This window comes from Hypomesus nipponensis, chromosome 11, assembly GCF_054491055.1.
Source record: "Hypomesus nipponensis isolate SF chromosome 11, ASM5449105v1, whole genome shotgun sequence".
NCBI lineage: Eukaryota > Metazoa > Chordata > Actinopteri > Osmeriformes > Osmeridae > Hypomesus > Hypomesus nipponensis.
The window spans coordinates 20,821,390-20,842,193 of NC_140371.1; the positions used below are offsets into that span (position 1 = coordinate 20,821,390).

Genomic DNA, 20,804 nt, shown 5'->3' on the forward strand with positions numbered 1-20,804 from the left:
TTATAGGTCAGTTTGAGGAATACAGAGGCGCTAGACCAATCAGCCTGTTCGGCATATCCAGGTGGTAAATCCTCCTGCCTCTGTATTTTTTTCTCTACGTCGCCATTAAAGACCGTCTCATCGGCGGTTGGAAATGGGGATTAAAATGATTTAAAGCCCTAAACAGACGGCAGAGGGACGGGAGTCGTTTTTTTAGTATGTGGATATCGACGCTCCGAACGAACGGGGCGCGAAAACCTAAATATGCGGCTTCTAGGTAAATAAACTTGTTGGCCGCGGGACACACGGTGTGGGATTAGACTGGGGAAGCCGGAGTCTTGTTAGGACTGTGAAGCTCGGTTTGTTGTGGTATCGCCTTGAAGAGGAGTGTAAACACAGGAAAAGGTACAGCACTTTTGTACTTAGGCCGCCCTGCAAATGGTTTCCATTGTCTGAAACATACATAGACTACAAACGTTACAGATTGAAACGGGGGGGAAGTTTTCTTGTTGTGAGACTTGTGTGTTGTTTAGATTTAATTTATGTGCATTAGCTAGCTAACGTAACAGTAGCAAACGTACAAGCTGGCGGAGGTACTGTAGTTAGCTAGCATTCATTGACATTGTTGCCTGGCTTGATAAAACTGTTTGGCTAGCTAGGTGTTAATAGCCGTCACGCAAATCGAGTATTACGGGAGTGTTTGAATTTTGCAAGATTACTCTGTCGACAAACTTTTTATTATTTGTTTGCGTAGTCGGTTGGGAAATTAAGACAGACTATCCTACACCACTAGTTTCCAGCATATCTATGGTTTCCACACTGGGAGGTTAGGCTATTGCACCCTAGCTACCTACAAGCTAGCGACGCCTTTGCCCAGTTGGTAGTTAGACAACCACGGCACTAACTAGCTCTCAGCATGCATGTGGTAGTTGGTAATAGTTGACTAGAGTTAGCACATTAGCTGAAAGTGCTGAAATACGTATGTCTTCCGTAGCCTTTATCCAGCTTTCTGGTTGAAAGTAAGCAACACAACTAAAAACTTCCACCTAAATTAAAACGACGTTGCAAGGAAGCTCGTTTACAGTATAATTTACGCATTGTCCTGGGTCGTCAAAGAAAGTCAGATAGCAAGCTAGCTTTCTTGTTGGATTTTTCGCCCGACTGTCTAAGACCTTAACCGACTGACTGATTAACTTTTGTTTAACACATTTGGAAAAACAGACGTTTAGACATTTTATCTGGATCAAGATGCCAGGTTAAATAGAACTACTATGCGTTTTGCTGACGTAAAATGTAGCAGTCATGACTTTTTCTTGTGATCATATATGAAGTTGCAACTAAGCCGCTGACATACAGGTTTGGTTTTAGAAATAATTTCTCAGGCATTTTGTTGTTAATAATTACGCCCATACACTGTTTCAGTTGGCGTATCTAATTGCAGTCTGCAATGGCGTGCAACTTTACAGGAACTGTTAGTTCTTTAGTCAAGTTTGTGTTAGGCATGGTTGTTTTTGTCCACCTTTGTGCCTGGCTACTTGAACTTCAGATCAGATTTGAAGTGAGGGCACTTTTGCAGGACATCTCCGGAACTGTTTACACTTCATGCATGTACGTAGACATGAAAACTATTTTTAAAAAGTCGGATGTGCTGGCAGCGTTTAGCACCTTACCCTTAAGGGTTTCAGTCTGAAGCAAAGGAGATTCTCAAATTAACCAAATCAAGTTCAACCCGCATTTGCAAATTTGCCTTGTTCTGGCCTGCTCGCCCTACCTTGCCCAGCTGTCTAATGCTACAGCGCTATGTGGATCCTCTGAAGTTGTAATCATGTGAAAGCCATGTTTTTCCTTCAGCCTGGTATGTCTTTTTGCTTTTAGAATTAAAATATGAACTGTAAGAAGAACAAAAAACTCTCCCCTGCTTTGGTCACCCCTTTTTCATGACAAAATAAGATTCACTCCTGTACATGTCAGTGTTCTATAGATAATGTTTGCACGTAGGCTAGGCCTATATATTTGTCTGTGTGTGTGTGGGCAGTTTGAGAGGCACCACCTGACCACGTCGACCTGTGTGTCTCTCCAGCATCCTGCTTGCCTGTGTGATCTCCCAGAGCCTGCCTGTCGACCTGAGTTCCTCCAAGCAGCTGCCTCCCCCAGTGGTGGAGCAGAGCGACCATGACTGAGCTGGGCGCCAAGTGGGCCTGTGACTACTGCACGTACGAGAACTGGCCCTCAGCTATCAAGTGTACCATGTGCCGTGCCCAGAGGCCTAGCGGGAGCACCATCATCACGGAGGAGCCTTTCAAAAACATCCCCAGCCTGGACGCCGGGCTACAGCAGTGGGACCCTCCGAGTCTGAGCCAGAGCAACAGCCCTCCCCAGGGGGGCTCCAGCCTCCTCATCTGCCCAGACTCCAGCGCCCGTCCTCGGGTCCGCATCTCAGACGCCCCGGAGACGCCCAGCAAGTGGTCTTGCCACATGTGCACCTACCTGAACTGGCCCCGAGCCATCCGCTGCACCCAGTGCTCGTGTCAGCGCCAGCCGGGGCAGCAGCAGCAGCACCACCACCAGGGGCACCCCCTGCAGCCCCGCAGCCCCACAGAGTCACCCCAGACCTCAGGCACAGGGTGCCGGCCCGCCGCCCCCTCCTCGCCCACGGACCCCTGCGAGGAGTACAACGACCGCAACCGGCTCAACACTCACGCCCAGCACTGGACCTGTGCTGCCTGTACGTACGAGAACTGGCCCAAAACACTCAAGTGCGTGGTGTGTGACCACCCCAGGCCGCCCAACGGCCTGGCGGAGCCAATCGAACTGGCCACGGACCCCGAGAGCCAGCCCCCCCCTTCCATACTCAACGAGCAGGACAGGGACAACCGCAGGGGGGTCGGGGGGGAGGCGGGGGGCTCGGAGGGGGGGTGGTGGTGGGCTGCAGCGGCGGCCAGAGAAGGTCTCCTCCACAGTCGAGGAGGGACGCGGAAGTCAAGATGGACTTTCAGAGGATCGAGCTGGCGCAGGGGGCGGGGGGCAGCCAAGAGGAGCTGGAGGTGGACTTTAAAAAGCTGAAGCAGATCAAGAACAGGATGAGGAGGACTGACTGGCTGTTTCTCAACGCCTGTGCAGGTGAGCATGCTTCCCTGATTTGGTTGCTTGTTGTGGAGATGGTTGTCGTAGTACAACTGCATGTGGCCAAGACAAACCCAAACATTAAACATCCCCTAATATATCAAGCAGTTTGCTGGTACAGCCGCCTACTGCGTTATGTAGTTCAGCAGGGTTGGAAGAGGAGGAGGAGGAAGAGGAGTGGGTTGAACAGTGGGGAGCTTCTGCCTACCTTCATGCCTCTGGTCTCTGTCTGTTTTCATCCCCTGCCTCCCTCCCCTGCTGTCCACCTCCTCTCTCTCTCCACACTTTTCCTCCTACGCCACTCTCCCTCCTACGGACTCCCTCCTCTGGTCCCCCCTCCTCCCGCCGGCTGTTCCTCCCCTGACAGATCAGTCTGGTGTGCTGGGCTGTGCAGCATCCCCACCAGCCCTGTCACGGACGGTCTAGCAGGCTGAGCAATAGAGCCGGCTCTCCCGCTCAAGTGTGTGTGTGTGTGTGTGTGTGTGTGTGTGTGTGTGTGTGTGTGTGTGTGTGTGTGTGTGTGTGTGTGTGTGTGTGTGTGTGTGTGTGTGTGTGTGTGTGTGTGTGTGTGTGTGTGTGTGTGTGTGTGTGTGTGTGTGTGTGTGTGTGTGTGTGTGTGTGTGTGTGTGTGTGTGTGTGTGTGTGTGTGTTTGCGCGCCTCTCAAAGTGATTCGTCAGCAGCAGAGAACGTGCTTTCTCTGTGGTTAGAGCGAGCGTCTCTGTAGACGCCGGAGCTAGTCTGGGTGACATTTAGGGTTCCCTGTAGGATTCCATCCCTCTAGGGTTCCCTCTGGCTCTGCCTCCCTCCTCTCGCGACTTGATTTGACCTATTTCCTGCAGCTCCAATGCAAAGGACACACACTTGGATGATCTGATCTCCTTTTAGAGCAGTTAAGACCTCCTCCTGTGTGAAGTCGTGGCTTGTTTGGCTTGCTTGTTTCCCTTCACATGTGTGGGGTGGGGCTGCTTAAATAGCTAGCTAGCACAACATTCTAGCAGACAAACTTTGTAGCACAATGGCGTGTGATGTTTTTGTCTCCTTGTGGGCTGGCCGCAAATAATAAAGCTTTCTTAAACTTGTTCACCGACTGACTGTGCAATGCTTGATAGATGAATATTTCTGACACATGCTAGCACAGCCAGGACAGACCCTGAGCTAGTGAACGGTAGGCCTGCAGGCCTCAGTCTGCCCCGGCTGCTTGGAGGACCACAAGCACTAAAAATAACCTACTGGCTCCGCACAAGTCAAAAATAAACAAGTGCCTGTATTGAATCTGGAGTATCTGACCTTCACGGTGCGATCTGCAGGTCCTGTTATGTACGCTCTGCTGTTGCCGTTGTTACATGCGCTTCATGTGCATGTTTACTAACAAAAACTCTTCTTTTGAACCCGGCTACCCTTTCAATCGCATGTTAAACCTGAGAGAGTAGGCTTTGCACAACAATGGGTATCTCTCAAGCCTTGGAATTACTTTTGTCATTGAACAGTGCATTAGTGTTATCTAACATCCCTCCACAGTTGATCCCCCCTGTGTTATTCTGTTCTCCCAGTGCATGCCTCATTCCAAATCCAATTTATATTTTAGAGGCCATCTCAGGTTGGTTATCAAGTTCACTTGATGACTGGCGTTTTGCCCTCTCGTTTCTGGAGTAGTGTCCTCCTTATGCTCGTGTTGTTGTCCCAGATTGGGGCTGGTGTGGCTGCTGCCTGTGAACAGTCGGCACCGCCAGCTGGAAATGTGTCAAAACACTGGGATCTCCTGTGACGCAGCTCCACAGAGCCCGCTCCACAGAGCCCGCTCCACAGAGCCCGCTCCACAGAGCCCGCTCCACAGAGCCCGCTCCACAGAGCCCGCTCCACAGAGCCCGCTCCACAGAGCCCGCTCCACAGAGCCCGCTCCACAGAGCCCGCTCCACAGAGCCCGCTCCACAGAGCCCGCTCCACAGAGCCCGCTCCACAGAGCCCGCTCCACAGAGCCCGCTCCACAGAGCCCGCTCCACAGAGCCCGCTCCACAGAGCCCGCTCCACAGAGCCCGCTCCACAGAGCCCGCTCCACAGAGCCCGCTCCACAGAGCCCGCTCCACAGAGCCCGCTCCACAGAGCCCGCTCCACAGAGCCCGCTCCACAGAGCCCGCTCCACAGAGCCCGCTCCACAGAGCCCGCTCCACAGAGCCCGCTCCACAGAGCCCGCTCCACAGAGCCCGCTCCACAGAGCCCGCTCCACAGAGCCCGCTCCACAGAGCCCGCTCCACAGAGCCCGCTCCACAGAGCCCGCTCCACAGAGCCCGCTCCACAGAGCCCGCTCCACAGAGCCCGCTCCCTAGCCGAGGCGCTGGTGTTGCTGCCTCCATATGTGGCCCGGCAGCAGGTTCATCCCTGACAGACGATAGGAGGGTGTGGCTTCCTGCTTCCCCTGCTGACGATCAGTCATTGGCTGCTGTGAACAGCCCCCCCAGCTCCTCAGCCTAGCCCGAGCTAATTGTTTCCTTGCAAAGAGCAGAGACAAAAAAAAAAAAAACATATATACAAAACTGGCTACCTCACTAAGTAGTGTTCTTTTACTCTCTCCATTGGGTGAATGGTGTCCATCGAGGAGGGAGAAAGAGAACGGCAGGGGACCAGTTAACTTGACCTTTGGTGTCCCTCTTAATAACTAATGGTTAATCATTGCCTGCAGATGTATGTAGGGAATGGTTTCTGTTTGGGAGGGGGGGGGGAGCACTGTGACTCATATTCAAATCTTTTGGTAATTTGCACACACACACACAACCCCTCCACTCCCATTTCACCCTGCCTAGCGATGTTTAGACAACATTAGTTTCTGGAGGATACCATGAGGACAGAGTTGAGAGTAACAGGCACGCCCACTTTGATTGGCTGTTGTGTCAAATGCTGGAGATCCCACCATGTAGCTCCTCCCACCTTCCTCTCCTCACCAATCAGTGGACAGCTCTGCATGACAAGGTCCAGTCCTCCCAGTCCCTCTCCTGGTCTTCCCTCCTTTGTCTCCCTTGGTCTGAACCCCCCTGTGCCTGGATCAGAGGCTGTTACTAGGCGTTGTGTGCGGTCCTTAATAGAACAGTATCTCAGCAGGGTGCAATGTTGTGTAATGCCTGCGTGGGAAATTCCAGAAATATCAACAGAATGTTGTGAAGCCCGTAGTAGTTTTCTTGCTCTGCTGTCCCACCTTCACTCTCCGCACACCGTTCATCCCCCTGCAATGTTTCATCTGTTTCTTTTCCCAAACACGACCAGCTTTGGCAAAAGTCAGTCTGTTGTTTGATTCTAGCAAACAGCCAACAGTATAATACATGAGACAGCATGTGTCCTTGTCATTGACCTTGGCCTAGATGTAGTGAAAACGTATGTGAGGCTGAGTAGGGGTCAATTCTGTAATGGATCAAATCAGGTGTAGGGTTTTCTTATGCGTTTCTTTATCTCTTCTCAATCCATGTCTTCTCTCTGTCTCTCTCTCTGTCTCTCTCTCTCTCACTCTCTCCTCCTCCCTCTCAGGTGTGGTGGAGGGCGACCTGGCAGCAGTGGAGGCGTACAAGTCGTCCGGAGGCGACATCGCCCGGCAGCTCAAGTCAGACGAGGTGCGTCTGCTGAACCGGCCGTCTGCGTTCGACGACGGCTTCACCCTGGTGCACCTGGCCATCCGCTTCCAGAGACAAGACATGCTGGCTGTGCTGCTCACAGAGGTCAGGGCCCACTCCCAGCCCTGCTGGCTGGGCCAACCAGGGAGCCCCTCTCCCCTTTCATAACCTCTTCCAGTTCGGAAGACCGTTGCCAGGATGCCAGTGCTTGGTGGTTATTAAGGGTCATGGGAATAGAAGAGAGGGAAGTTGTTTGGAATCAGGCCCAAACTCTCAGCGTCCCTCAGGGTGGCCCTAGACGCGTGTCAACCACAAACCGTGTTTCACATCAGAGTTGTGGTGATGGATTTCCTCTCTGCAGCAGGTTAGCATGCTAGCCTCCCTGCAGCAGGTTAGCATGCTAGCCTCTCTGCAGCAGGTTAGCATGCTAGCCTCTCTGCAGCAGGTTAGCATGCTAACCTCTCTGCAGCAGGTTAGCATGCTAGCCTCTTTGAAGCAGGTTAGCATGCTAGCACCATACGTCAGGGTCTTCCTGTGACTGCAGAGTGCTCCTACGCTCCGTGACAGATTAGCAAACTCCCTGAACCAGACTGTAGTTCACCAGCATGGCCCTCTGGGTAGGGGAGTGCAGGAGGGGGGCTGGGCTGGGTGCATGCGCCTGTTGGAGCGTGCAGGAGGTCTGGAGCTTGTCGACTGTGCCTGTGTGATCCCAGATAATCTGGATGCTTCCTGCTCTCTTATCCCCTGGTCAGAGAGAGAGATAAAGAGAGAGAGATAAAGAGAGAGAGATAAAGAGAGAGAGATAAAGAGAGAGAGATAAAGAGAGAGAGATAAAGAGAGAGAGATAAAGAGAGAGAGATAAAGAGAGAGAAATAAAGAGAGTAACCTGTCTGTCCTCTGAATAAACAAGCCATTTGTCCCTCAGGGCTACTATCTCCCAAATCCCCCTCCCACCCTCCCAGCATCACGAAAGCCCTGATTCGATGTCAAACATAACCGATGATGCAGCCGGTGTGACAAGGTCGTGCAGGAAGTGAGAAGGCTGGTGTGTGTTTGCAGGAAGTGAGAAGGCTGGTGTGTGTTTGCAGGAAGTGAGAAGGCTGGTGTGTGTTTGCAGGAAGTGAGAAGGCTGGTGTGTGTTTGCAGGAAGTGAGAAGGCTGGTGTGTGTTTGCAGGTGTCGCAGCAGGCCGCTAAGTGCATCCCTGCCATGGTCTGTCCAGAGCTGACGGAGCAGATCCGCAGAGAGGTGGCCGCATCGCTGCACCAGCGCAAGGGAGACTTCACCTGCTTCTTCCTCACTGACCTGGTTACCTTCACCCTGCCTGCAGGTGAGGAGGATGAATGGGTGGAGGAGGTGGAGTAGGAGGCTGCTGGCTGTTTTAGATCCTTACAATCTGACGTCTATTGTTAGCAGTTATGTAGACCCCCCTTCAGGTAGTCTAGTCTAGTACAGATGTTTTAGTTTGCTAAGCCTAAAACCATAACGGCTGTATCGTATCTCCTCCTGAGTTGTAGAATGGAACCTTTTTTAAGTAGCTGACTTGCATATTTTACGAATAGAACCCTTGTTTGTTTTACAATGAGATTGCCTGTGGCAGACGTGTTGGGAGAGGATGAAACATCATGGTCTGGTTGTTTCCCGCCAGCTGGCAGCTCAACACTCTCTGGCTCCATGTTTGGGGGTGATTTCACTCCATCTAAACCACCATGCCCACTGTGCTTCTTGTCCAAAGCAAGAATAGTAGTCGTATCTGCCAAGATCTTGGTAGCGAGCGCTGTTTGAGCTGCATTCCACCATGAGAGTTAGCCGTCGTGGCGCGGTGGTCTTGGGCTGCTGGCCTGGTAATCCTTAAGGTCCAGAATGTGGAGTATTTTGGAGCTGTGCGGACCTTGGCTCCGGGCCAGCATAAAAGCCATTCTGTTTTGAAACACAAAGTCAATGCAGTCGCTTGTGGAGCCAGAAGAATGGCTGCGTCTGTTGTCAGGCGCTCCGAGCACACCAAGGAGGTCTAGTCATTGTGTGGAGGAATACAAAAGGGGGGGGGGGGGGGGGACGAAACAAACCTCGACAGAGAACATGTCTGAACAGTCTTGTCTAGCTGGTCGTGTTGGTATGCAGTTTGAGTAGACGGGATTGAGCACTGCAGCCCTGCTGTCATTAAACCTAATCTCACCAACTAACAGTTCTTTCCACTGTGTTCACATCAAGGGTGAGACACCGTGACCCCCTCCCCTGCCTTTAGCTCTAAACTTTGTCTCGGTAGTTTTTTTTAAAAAAAAAGACCTTTTTCACAGCAGCATGACGAGCAATCCCTCAAGGGTCCCTTGAACTTGTTTCTGAACCCCGGATGTTGTGTTTCTGAACCCCGGTTGTTGTGTTTCTGAACCCCGGATGTTGTGTTTCTGAACCCCGGATGTTGTGTTTCTGAACCCCGGATGTTGTGTTTCTGTCTACAGACATCGAGGACCTTCCCCCGCCGGTTCAGGAGAAACTGTTTGACGAAGTGCTCGACAGGGACGTCCAGAAAGGTAAACACGGTCGTGTCACAGCGGGCTGTGGGGCTGGAGCAGGTGGCAGGTCCCTGCTGACACAAGGCAGGGCGGAGCTCAGGATATCACCCCACTGCAGTTGGCAGACCTTTTGATTGTTTTCCCCTCATATACTATACAAGATGCCTGACTCTGTAGTTGTATTACCACCAGCTTTCTTGGCCAACTGCAGACTTGTGTTTGAGAAAGGGAGTGTGTGTTTTCGTGTGTGTGTGTGGGGGGGGGGGGAAAGGGAGTGTGTGTGTGCTAATCAGGCAAAATGAGTTTTAAGGTTTCTCAGATCCCTCACTGGATTACGACTTCCACCCTAACCTCCCCCCACACACACACACACACATGATTTTACCCACACCACACTCTCATTTCGCTAGGTGTCTTCACCACATTGTCTGCATCTCCGCAAGGGTGTGTGATGTGCGTGGGAGCCTGGTCATGGTTGTGTGTGTGTGTGTGTGTGTGTGTGTGTGTGTGTGTGTGTGTGTGTGTGTGTGTGTGTGTGTGTGTGTGTGTGTGTGTGTGTGTGTGTGTGTGTGTGTGTGTGTGTGTGTGTGTGTGTGTGTGTGTGTGTGTGTGTGTGTGTGTGTGTGTGTGTGTGTGTGTGTGTGTGTGTGTGTGTGTGTGTGTGTGTGTGTGTGTGTGTGTGTGTGCAGGTCAGGTACAGGGCTGTGTCTCGCTGGTGACCTGTCTGGTGGTGTGTGTGTGTGACCCAGGTGTCCCTGCTCCCTCTGTCTGTCTGGTGGTGTGTGTGTGTGTGACCCAGGTGTCCCTGCTCCCTCTGTCTGTCTGTCTGGTGGTGTGTGTGTGTGACCCAGGTGTCCTTGCTCCCTCTGTCCCCAGAGCTGGAGGAGGAGTCTCCCATCATCAACTGGTCCCTGGAGCTGGGCACGCGGCTGGACAGCCGGCTGTACGCGCTGTGGAACCGCACGGCCGGCGACTGTCTGCTGGACTCGGTCCTGCAGGCCACCTGGGGCATCTACGACAAGGACTCGGTCCTCCGCAAGACCCTCCACGACAGCCTGCACGACTGCTCCCACTGGTGGGTCTGTGGGCTGGGGGCTGGGAATGAATTTCAGCCATAGTTAATGACTTGTCAGCTAGCAGCTCTTAGGGGTCTTGGGGTTGAAGGCAATTTACAGCCCATTTTATCTTAGAGGCAACATCTGAAGTAACTGAGTGTGTGTGTGTGTGCGCTCCAGGTTCTACACCCGCTGGAAGGAGTGGGAGTCGTGGTACTCCCAGAGCTTTGGGCTCCACTTTTCCCTGAGGGAGGAGCAGTGGCAGGAGGACTGGGCCTTCATCCTGTCCCTGGCCAGTCAGGTACACACACACACACACACACACACACATCCTGTCCCTCGCCAGTCAGGTACACACACACACACACACACACACATCCTGTCCCTGGCCAGTCAGGTACACACACACACACACACACACATCCTGTCCCTGGCCAGTCAGGTACACACACACACACACACACACACACACATCCTGTCCCTGGCCAGTCAGGTACACACACCACACACTTACACTTTGATTCATTTCGACACTGTCTTCTCCAGCAGGAAGTAGTATTATCCTATATCAGCAGTCATGCAGTAACGCTACATGAATTATGCAGCGCCTGTCCTCTGATCCGGGGTGTATCCGGCACAGACAGCAAGTACAGCAGGGCTTCCTGAGAGACACCTTATCAGGCAGATGTGTGCAACTGCCTCATTTCTCTGCTGCAAGACACATTCATGTTCTTCTACACCACAGAAAAGAAGTATCCTGTTGATGTTAACGTTCGTCTCGTTTTCCCTAACAATACCTTCAGCTGCCAGTGCGCCATACCAGCCCTGTGCACCTCTCACAGTTCCACACACAGCTCCAGCCTGTGCACCTCTCACAGTTCCACACACAGCTGTCAGGTGACACATCTGTCATCTCTCTGTGATGGTCACTTCCTCTCCCTGTGGTCCTCTGTCCCCAGCCTGGAGCCAGCCTGGAGCAGACACACATCTTCGTGCTCGCTCACATCCTCCGCAGGCCCATCATCGTCTACGGAGTCAAGTATTACAAAAGCTTCCGGGGAGAGACCCTGGGCTACACCCGCTTCCAAGGTGAGCCTCGCTGCCTCGCGCCTCGCTGCCTCGCGCCTCGCTGCCTCGCGCCTCGCTGCCTCACAGCTGCCGCCGCCGTGCGCGGTCGCGGTCTTTTTACGACACGTTTGTTTTGATCGTGTGCATGAGAGTGTTAGCGCCGGGCTGCTATGTGAAGTGACTGCTGTCTGGGTCTAGCAACAACATCCTGCTGCTGTGAGGAGGGAAGCGCGTGCGTGTCTGCATGCCGCGCATAGCTCTCACCCCCCCTCCCCCCATCAGGCCAGCGTCCCCTCAGTGAGCACCCATCTGGGGGTTGGTGTCTGGAGGGGGGGGGGGGGGCGGAGGGTAGTCCCAGCCCTGTTCCAGAAGGCTCTGCAACGCGGTAGCAGTTGAAGAGGAACCAGCGTGCTGACCTGGTAATCCTGTAAACCTAACACCCCCCCTCTCCCCGGAGGCTGAGGCGTGCCCGTGTGCAGGAGAACGGGACGGCCTGTTCTCCAGGAACACACGGCAGCCATGGGGGAGGGGAGGGGGAGGAGGGTGGAGTAGGGGGCGGGGTGGAGAGAAAATGCAGCCAGCATGTGTCCAATGAGGGTGGAGGGCAGGCCACTGTGGTCTGTAATAGAAGCAGTCTGGCTTTAATTTGCCTGTTTGTGTGTGTGTGTGTGTGTGTGAGAGAGTGAGTGTGTGAGAGAGAGATGTTTTGCGTGCGGAGCCAGGGCTGCCCAGACCCATGTCAGCTTGATGGAGGGGGGGTTTACAGTGTGAGTGCTGGCAGAGAAAGAGCACCCTGGAGGGGGGAGGGGAGGGAGAGACCGTAGCTCTGTCATCCCCCGGCTGGAGGCCTTGTCTCAGACGTGACTCTCTCTTTCTGTCCTCCGTCCAGGTGTGTACCTGCCCCTCCTGTGGGAGCAGAGCTTCTGCTGGAAGAGCCCCATCGCCCTGGGTTACACACGGGGTCACTTCTCAGCCCTGGTCGCCATGGAGAACGACGGCTTTGACAATCGTGGCGCGGGCGCCAACCTCAACACCGACGACGACGTTACCGTCACCTTCCTGCCCCTGGTGGACAGCGACAGGAAGCTGCTCCACGTCCACTTCCTGTCAGCGCAGGAGGTAAGGGGCGGGGCTTGGTGTGCCACGGTCTTGTGAATATTCATGAGCTCTTATCTGTGTTCTAATTGGTCTGACCCATCCTGACGGATCCCATAGTTTTAGAATAGAATTGTCATTTTATATTCACGCATTTCTGCGCAGTCCGATCCCACGTCAAACGCACAAAAAACCGACCTTGCACAGTCAGTAAAATGTGCACAATGTTAAGAGCTCTGCATACGTCCGCTAGCTTGCGTGAGCCCCGCCCGTGTTCCTGGGTCTGCAGATGGGGAACGAGGAGCAGCAGGAGAGGCTGCTGAGGGAGTGGCTGGACTGCTGCGTGACAGAGGGAGGCGTGCTGGTGGCCATGCAGAAGAGCTCCCGCCGGAGGAACCACCCCCTGGTCACCCAGATGGTGGAGAAGTGGCTGGACGGATACAGGACCATCCGGCCGTGCGCCTCACTCTCCGACGGAGAGGAGGACGAGGAGGACGAGGATGAGTGACGGGCGGGCGGGCGGGCGGGCGGGCGGGCGGGCGGGCGGGCGGGGGACGAGGAGGGAGAGACCACGGTGCAGGGCTGCTCTCCGCAGGGCTGCTCTCCGCAGGGCTGCTCTCCGCAGGGCTGCTCTCCACAGGGGGGTTAGTTTGAGGGTTAGTTTTCCTTTTCCTGACACGGACAAACTGTGAATGCCTTCAGGAGGGCATGGAACCACAGGCCTTCACCCCCAGGCTTGTACCCCCCCGGGCAGATCAACTGTAGGCCCACATAAACACACACACTCACACACTGCCCGTACAAAACTGAGACTGAAACCTGAGGCTGATAAAAAGGACTCCACTGCTGCAAAAACTAACTGAGGATAATGGAAATTAAAGGATCCTAGTTTACGAATGCTAATGATCTTTATTGATTTTGTGTTTTTGTTTTATTCTCAAATGTAAAATCTTTATCCATAAATGTAATGCATGTGGTTGTTCAACAACAAAAAAAAAAGAAGTATAAGGAAATATACCAGCATCGGTTTAACGCAAAATATCTTTATAACAGTTTATAATGGGCACTGACTTTAAGCACACTTCAAAATGACTGTCCTTTTGATGTTTTTCCAGCTAACATAGAATTGGCTTGTTTTTTTGATGGGCAGGGATAAAGCCAATATCACACTTTGGGTCAGTGGACCCAGTAGACTACCAGAGAGATTGTGTACTACAAATGTAATTGTTAATACTAAGCACTGCACATTTATGGAGAATACAAATTTATATATAAATATAACGCTCAAATAAAGGTCATTTATGAAGCTTTGAAAAGGAAGCTCCTTTTCAAGTCTGATCCAGACTCGCTGACGTTCAGGACACAGATGTTGGATCTTTAGTTAGGCCTCTTTCCAGACCATCTGAAGTGAAAAGTCCTTTTTTGTTTGTTGGATCTTCTCCAAACTTATACAATATTTATTTGTTTGGGAGTTTTTTCGCGCTGACGAGAGCTTTGATTCTCTTTTTTTCCGTTAGTTTTTTTTTTTTTTTTGTCAACTATCCTCTCGATCTTGATGAAGACATTTACGTTGCACAGAAACATTCTTTGCTGTGAGGATATAAGCAACCACAACTATTTGTGAAGTTTACTTCTGTCGTTTTGTTTTGTGTGTGTGTGTGTGATATAAGTACCTCATGTGGATGTTCTCATTTGGTGCTTTGGTTGTTTGGAGAAGAGAGAAACGCCCAAGTGTCGACATTAAACCAGAATCACACTCATCTCTGTGCCGTGTCGCATTTCTTCTGTCCTCCACGGTACATCTGAGTCCTCTGTCCTGCATCCTCGTGTGTGGGAACCTGTCATGAACCACGTTTGATTCTGTCTCCTGAGAAACCAAAGTTGAGAGGAAGCGAGAGGGGACGTTGTACTTGGTTTTACTCGCCATCCAGTTGAGTACTGTAAGCTGTTTTTGTTTTTGTTAGTGTGTTGCATTCTAGTCATACACACATTCGCGCATTACCTGTATGTTGCTTTATATTTATGCAATAGTTGCAGATCTGATTATGATGGTTTGTGGATTTAGGTAACAGTCTGGCCTTCACTCTACAGTATAACGTGTATGGCAAGGACAGGCCAGTTAAGGAAAAAAATAAAAACCTTTTTGAATGTCCAACTGTAGTCCTATTGTTTCAATTCTCATTGATCTTTCTGAATTAATTGACTGTTAAAAATCTGAGGCGCCTTCTTGTGGCATAAGCAGAACCATTATTCAGGGTTTTCGAGGGGTCTTAAAAAGTCTAAAATTCAGAACTGTAAATTGGTCTTAAAAATGGCCAGACAGGGTTGACCCCACTAATTAAGATTTGTGGCCCCCCCCCTCCCCCCCAAAGAGGTAAAAACAACAGGTCGGGGGGGTCTATACATGTTGACATAACATATATTACTTAAATGATCAATTAGTTTGAGTGAGCTTTGAACCAGGGGTACCTTGTTTGGCAGTAGACTTGATGGTCCACATGCTTATCCACTGAGCCACAGAGGTTTACTGCCAAGACACCTTCTAAAAGACGGTGTAATTGCCCTTATGACATTACTAAATGCCAAAGGACAACTGAAGTTTTGTTTCTGCTAATGCCGAGCGATAAAACAGAATGCTCTGTCTTCTAATCATACTTACAAAACATGTGAAAGTTCACAAAAGTTCACAAAATACAGTAACGATAAATTGACTTTTCTTGAATAGATATTTTTTCTTCAACACGGATACATATGTAACAGAAATGTACAGATAACTGTATTAGGGGTGGGAATCTTTTGGTCCCTAACGATTCGATGATTTTGGTCACAATTCGATGATTTTTCCAAAAATTAGATTGTTAATCAAATTGCGATTCAATATAGGCTGACATAAAAAAAATCACTAACCCTACCCCTATGTGAATCAATTTTTCCCCCTAGCACTAAGTGCTGAATAAAATAAAATTAGGTTACTAATGTGATAGCTTTATTTGTAAATGAAATTAATGCTTTTTCAATGACTGAATTCATTGACAATTTTTTTTTCAGAATTTCTTTGATTTGAATATTTTTTTGGTAATGCATCATGTTGGTCTTAAATTTCAATCATTATGGACCTAAAATGTCTTAAAAAGGTCTTAAATTTGACACACTGAAACCTGCAGGAACCCTGATAACACAGCGTCTTATCAAAGTAACTTGAAGCTCGTAGAATAAATCTGCTTGTTGTAAAGAAGAAAACAGCTATTTGACATCAATCCACAAAAATTAACCGGGCCAATGATTACAACAGTATTTTTATTTGAACTGCACGGTTTGCTATATGTTAACCTTGTACAAGAAACAATTACAAATAGTCACTCACACACACACGAATGACCACCGAGCAGCCTTCCTTCCCACACTAACTTCAGGGTACTAGTGTTGCTATTACTCACAGAGTCCTCAAAGCCACCAGGAAACCCACCTGGCTTTTATCAGAACTGAAAACTAAGTAATGGAAGAAAACTGGATGGTTCACACGACCATGATTATAAGAACATTTACTAGGCAATACAAATCTAACAAGACTGCAAAACACTCAAATAGGAGAAAAAACAGAGAAAAAAAAACAGATGTCAAATATAAAAATACCACAATGAAGAAAAGATTGAAACAGGAGGAGGAACAATCCAGACTTGGTGACTTTCTCCCTTTTCGACGTAATTTGGGGACAAGATCTCTGTAAAAAGTTACATTTCCTGAGTCAGTAAGAGAACTCCACTTTGTAAATGTGCCTGCCTGCCAAGTCGTGCAGCTGCTATATGGGTCCCTATGAAGAGACAATGTACTTCAGAAAGGTTGTTCACATACAAGCCATTTAATATCAAATCTCTATATACTGGCAAGGTTCAGGGAAAAGCAAATGCATTTAATACGTTCTGTTTCGATCTATCAAAATGGATTGTTGGTTTGACAACTTATTAGTTCTCCAGGAATCTGGCAGCTCTGGTGTATCGAGTTTTCCAAAGCTGTATGTCTACATTCAGTCCAATCTACTCACCCAGGCGGTGATCCAGAGCCAACAGGACAGGGCTTAGGACTTGCTATGGACACTGAGGATGCTGTTGGCAACACCAATTATTTTATTCTAACTGTCTGGTAAAAGATGGAACTTCAAAATATATTTAAAAAAAGTTTTATCCCACACTGGGAAAACAAAACAAAAAAGAGAAACATTCACTTGAAAGGGGTTTTCAAAAAAGAATAAAACAGAATTGAAATACACAGACACACGTGTAATTGAAACCATGGAATGAGGCAGGGATTAAAATAGGCAGGCCGCACACACCACGACAGTCCTGATGAGCTTTCCCAGATACGATCTGTTGGGGTGAGCAGGCAGTCTCTCCAGCATGCTCTAGCAACATGTCCCATACAGGAGTCTCCAAGGAAATAGTTTGACAAATAAAAAAACAGGAAAACGTTAATAAAAACATAAAATATGATAAACAAACAAAAACAAAAATAACCTCCAGGTCCAGGAGCATGAGTCTCGAGCAGAGAGGTCCCAGATGGAGTGGCAGTGAGTGAGTGTGTGTGTGTGTGTGTGTACATGTATATATGTATGTATGTGTGTGTATGTACGTGTGCATGTTCCCACTTCTATTCCGGTGGTCAGTGTGAACCAGGCTCACTGGTATTCAGTCGGTGAGAGCTGATTGGTTGGTAGGCGGTGGCTGGGTCAGATGGGCGAGCTGGAACGGGCTCAGACACCCTCTCTCCTCTACGGCTCGGTCATGTGCTGCCTCATGGGGGCTCCGTGTTTGGACGGTTGGTTGGGGGAGGGGGGCTGGGAGGGGGGCTGGGAGGGGTGGGTACCAGGGGGCAGGGTGTGGGGGAGGGGCGCCCCCCCTGGCACCATGCCCTCCCTGGGGGCAAGGGGCCCGCTAGGCGCCAGTCCTACCACGCCGGCGGGGTACCTGCGGCAGGACACAACGGGTCAGGTCACAACGCAGGATGACGTCACAGCGCACGACGACTTCGTGATGCGCGATGATGTCTCAATGCACGATGACGTCGCGATGACGTCGCGATGACATCACGATGCACAATTCTTGCTAAACTGACAGGCCTTTCGACCTGAAGCACAGAGCATGGCACTCTGGAACTTTCCAGAAGTTACACCTGATCCGTACATTATATGCTATGCTACATTAATCACATTAAGTTGGTTCTCATTTGTTGTTTGTTTACCCTAGCTTGAAATAATAGTATTCAAACATTGTATTCCCCCCCCCCCCCCCCCCCCTCATTTGGACGAGTGTTTTGGACCAAAACCACATGATATACTACAGTCTCTGATGTTAGATTCCGGAAGCCTAGTTTCAAGTGTTTTAAGTGTGGATTTTACATCCACTAACCATTAGGACATGGTTAACCGTAATAACCATGGTGTGTTTGTTAGGAAATCCCATTATTTAAACTAAAGCATGACATCACAACACATGAAAACATCTGGAAACTGGTGTCACTCTTACATGTCAACTCAGGATTCAAAACGACCACAAGACCTCATCAGCTGTTCTTGGGAAACTGACAAACGCATCAAAGAGAAATAGGTCTTGACATTCACGAAGTTCAGAAGATCATCATCACAGCACAGAAGAACAATTATGTCAGCGGTGAAAGGGAGGAGAGAGGAAGGAACCGGAAAGATTTCCGACAAGGTGGGCACAGGGACGGGTTGGAACACTACGTGTGGGATGAGAACAGGGGAGGAACATGAAGCGAAACAAAACACAGGCTGCATTCTGAGTTCCCTGCTCCGCCGCACCTTCCTTTGGAAGTGTCACCAGGCTATTTGTGTTTTCCAAGAAACGGCTTCATAAAACAGTTGATAAAACTATCAACTTAAAAAACAGAGGTTGGTTGGTGTGACTGATCTTAGGAAGAACAGGAGGAGGGTTTGGGGGGGGGGGTGGCAATGATGGGGTGGGGGGGCAGTAAGTGGGTTTGAAAATGAAGCAGATACTAAACTTTGAATGACATTTCCACCAACAGCTGTTATGCTAGCTGTGACCGGCACATTTCTAAGCATGTGGGGTCAGAATTGGCAGTATTTACCTGGTTCTCTATTAGGTATATAATTTGTCTTGCATGCCCCCCGTTGCTATGGCCTGGACCATTGTTTGGTTCACTCGGCTGTGTGAGAGAAGTAGTTCAGTCCAGTTGAGACAGCAGTAAAGAGTCTTAAGAGGTGAAAGCACTAATGTGGGAGGGAATCCATAATACTTCATTTCCACTAGTAGATCCGTGAGGTCTTTAAATGACTCCAGGGCCCCATTTATAAATACTCACAGGAGGAAATGTAGAACGGAGAAGACTGATTAATCGAGATAAGAAATGTAGAGCTATGTTTGGTGTACTAAAGTATGGGGTCCCCTCGGACTGTTCTCAGTCCTTTCCACAGACCCGTCCTGTTTATCAGGGCTGTTACTATATCTGGGGTAGCCTACCCTAGATTCGGACCTCGGTCATAAAACACACAGAACCATCTGTTGAACCATTGCACTACTCCCAATATTCAACTGCCCCAGAGCTAAGATAGGCATCAGTGTTTGCGCCTCACTAAGACCCAGGCCTGGGTTACAGGCCTGCTGCTGGTACCCTGCTTGAGACGGACCCTGAGCTGTGTGGCGTGTGAGACAGCCTGTTGTCTCGCGCCGGGCCTCCCTACCTGTAGGCGGCGCCGTTGAGCTCAGGGTGCACCTGCTGCTGCTCCATCATTCCCCACGGAGCCGTGGTGACGAAGAACTCTTTGTTGACACAGTTTCGTAGACTGTCGGGAATACGACCTGGATTGTCGAACACAAAGATGAAAGGAGTGAGTGTGTGTGTGTGTGTGTCTATCTGTGTGTTGATGTGTGTGTGTGTGTGTTGATGTGTGTGTGTGTACCCGTGATGGCGCGGCGTATCTCAGTAGCGGCGGCTTCCCTCATCTCCAGTGAGGCCTGCTCGCTGTACCAGGCTGTGTGGGGGGTACAGATCAGGTTGGGAGCGTCTTTCAGAGGGCCCTGGGTAAAGCTGAACAGGACAAGAGGAGGACATGTGACACAGCTGATGGTGCGATGGTTTAGCTCAAAGCAGGTCTGTGTGTCTGAGAGAGAGAGACAGGCTGAGTGGGACAGACAGGCTGAGAGACAGGCTGAGAGAGATAGGCTGAGAGAGAGAGACAGGCTGAGAGGGAGAGATAGGCTGAGAGAGAGAGAGACAGGCTGAGAGAGAGAGAGACAGGCTGAGTGGGACAGACAGGCTGAGAGAGAGACAGGCTGAGAGAGAGAGGGGCTGAGAGAGAGAAACAGGCTGAGAGAGAGAGACAGGCTGAGAGAGAGAGACAGGCTGAGAGAGAGAGGGGCTAAGAGACAGGCTGAGAGAGAGACAGGCTGAGAGAGAGACAGGCTGAGAGAGAGAGACAGGCTGAGAGAGAGAGACAGGCTGAGAGAGAGAGGGGCTGAGAGAGAGAGACAGGCTGAGAGAGAGAGACAGGCTGAGAGACAGGCTGAGAGAGACAGAGAGAGAGAGGCTGACAGAGGGCTGAGAGAGACAGAGAGAGAGGGCTGAGAGGTAGAGACAGGCAGAGAGAGACAGAGAGAGAGACAGAGAGAGAGAGGCTGAGAGGGAGAGACAGGCTGAGAGAGAGAGACAGGCTGAGAGAGACAGAGAGAGAGAGGCTGAGAGGTAGAGACAGGCAGAGAGACAGAGAGAGAGACAGAGAGAGAGAGGCTGAGAGGGAGAGACAGGCTGAGAGAGAGAGACAGGCTGAGAGAGACAGAGAGAGAGAGGCTAAGAGGTAGAGACAGGCAGAGAGAGACAGAGAGAGAGAGGCTGAGAGGGAGAGACAGGCTGAGAGAGAGAGACAGGCTGAGAGAGAGAGACAGGCTGAGAGAGACAGAGAGAGAGGCTGAGAGGTAGAGACAGGCTGAGAGAGAGGCTGAGACTTACCTGAAGGGTTCAGACTCGTGGACGTCCAGGGCGGCGCCTCGTATCCGGCCCTCCTTCAGGGCCTGAGCCAGGGACTTCTCATCCACCAGACCCCCCCGCGCAGAGTTCACCAGGAAAGCACCCTGACGCATCTACACACACAGACCATCATCTTCAACATCTTCATCATCAACAACATCATCATCTTCATCCTCAACCTCCTCATCAACATTCCCATGTCGAGGAATGGTGCAACTATGCTTCACACATCTTCTCCTGAGTTAGCAGAAAATAGGGAGTTCAAGTTAGATTCTGATTTATAACCCTTAGTAGAGGGGTCTTTTGTCAAGAATGATGAAAGCCAGATAGGATGTGTTTCATGCCAGGAGAATGACTGTCAGACTACCCATAAT

General features: G+C 50.4%; 2 protein-coding genes across 6 annotated transcripts in view; one reads left to right on the forward strand and one right to left on the reverse strand.

The window, feature by feature from the left end:
• Window positions 1-48: 48 nt before the first annotated feature.
• LOC146268611 (ubiquitin thioesterase Zranb1-like) lies at window positions 49-12,941 on the forward strand. Its single transcript, XM_084710199.1, is given in 11 exon segments — window positions 49-256; window positions 2,060-2,887; window positions 2,890-3,099; window positions 6,617-6,804; window positions 7,875-8,028; window positions 9,158-9,229; window positions 10,088-10,286; window positions 10,447-10,567; window positions 11,226-11,355; window positions 12,224-12,453; window positions 12,719-12,941. Coding segments are annotated over 10 exon segments (2,259 nt in total). The 5' UTR covers window positions 49-256; window positions 2,060-2,151; the 3' UTR covers window positions 12,938-12,941.
• Window positions 12,942-15,712: 2,771 nt separating this feature from the next.
• The window catches only part of LOC146268612 (C-terminal-binding protein 2-like), a 28,615-nt gene continuing 23,523 nt past the window's right edge, over window positions 15,713-20,804 (reverse strand). For all 5 annotated transcript variants that reach the window (XM_084709428.1, XM_084709429.1, XM_084709430.1 and 2 more), the window contains exons 6-9: window positions 20,413-20,543; window positions 19,367-19,494; window positions 19,148-19,265; window positions 15,713-17,390 (exon numbers count right to left, since the gene is read on the reverse strand). In XM_084709428.1, coding sequence (XP_084565554.1) covers window positions 17,195-17,390; window positions 19,148-19,265; window positions 19,367-19,494; window positions 20,413-20,543 — 573 coding nt within the window. In that variant the 3' untranslated portion in view covers window positions 15,713-17,194. The remainder of the gene's footprint in view (window positions 17,391-19,147; window positions 19,266-19,366; window positions 19,495-20,412; window positions 20,544-20,804) is intronic.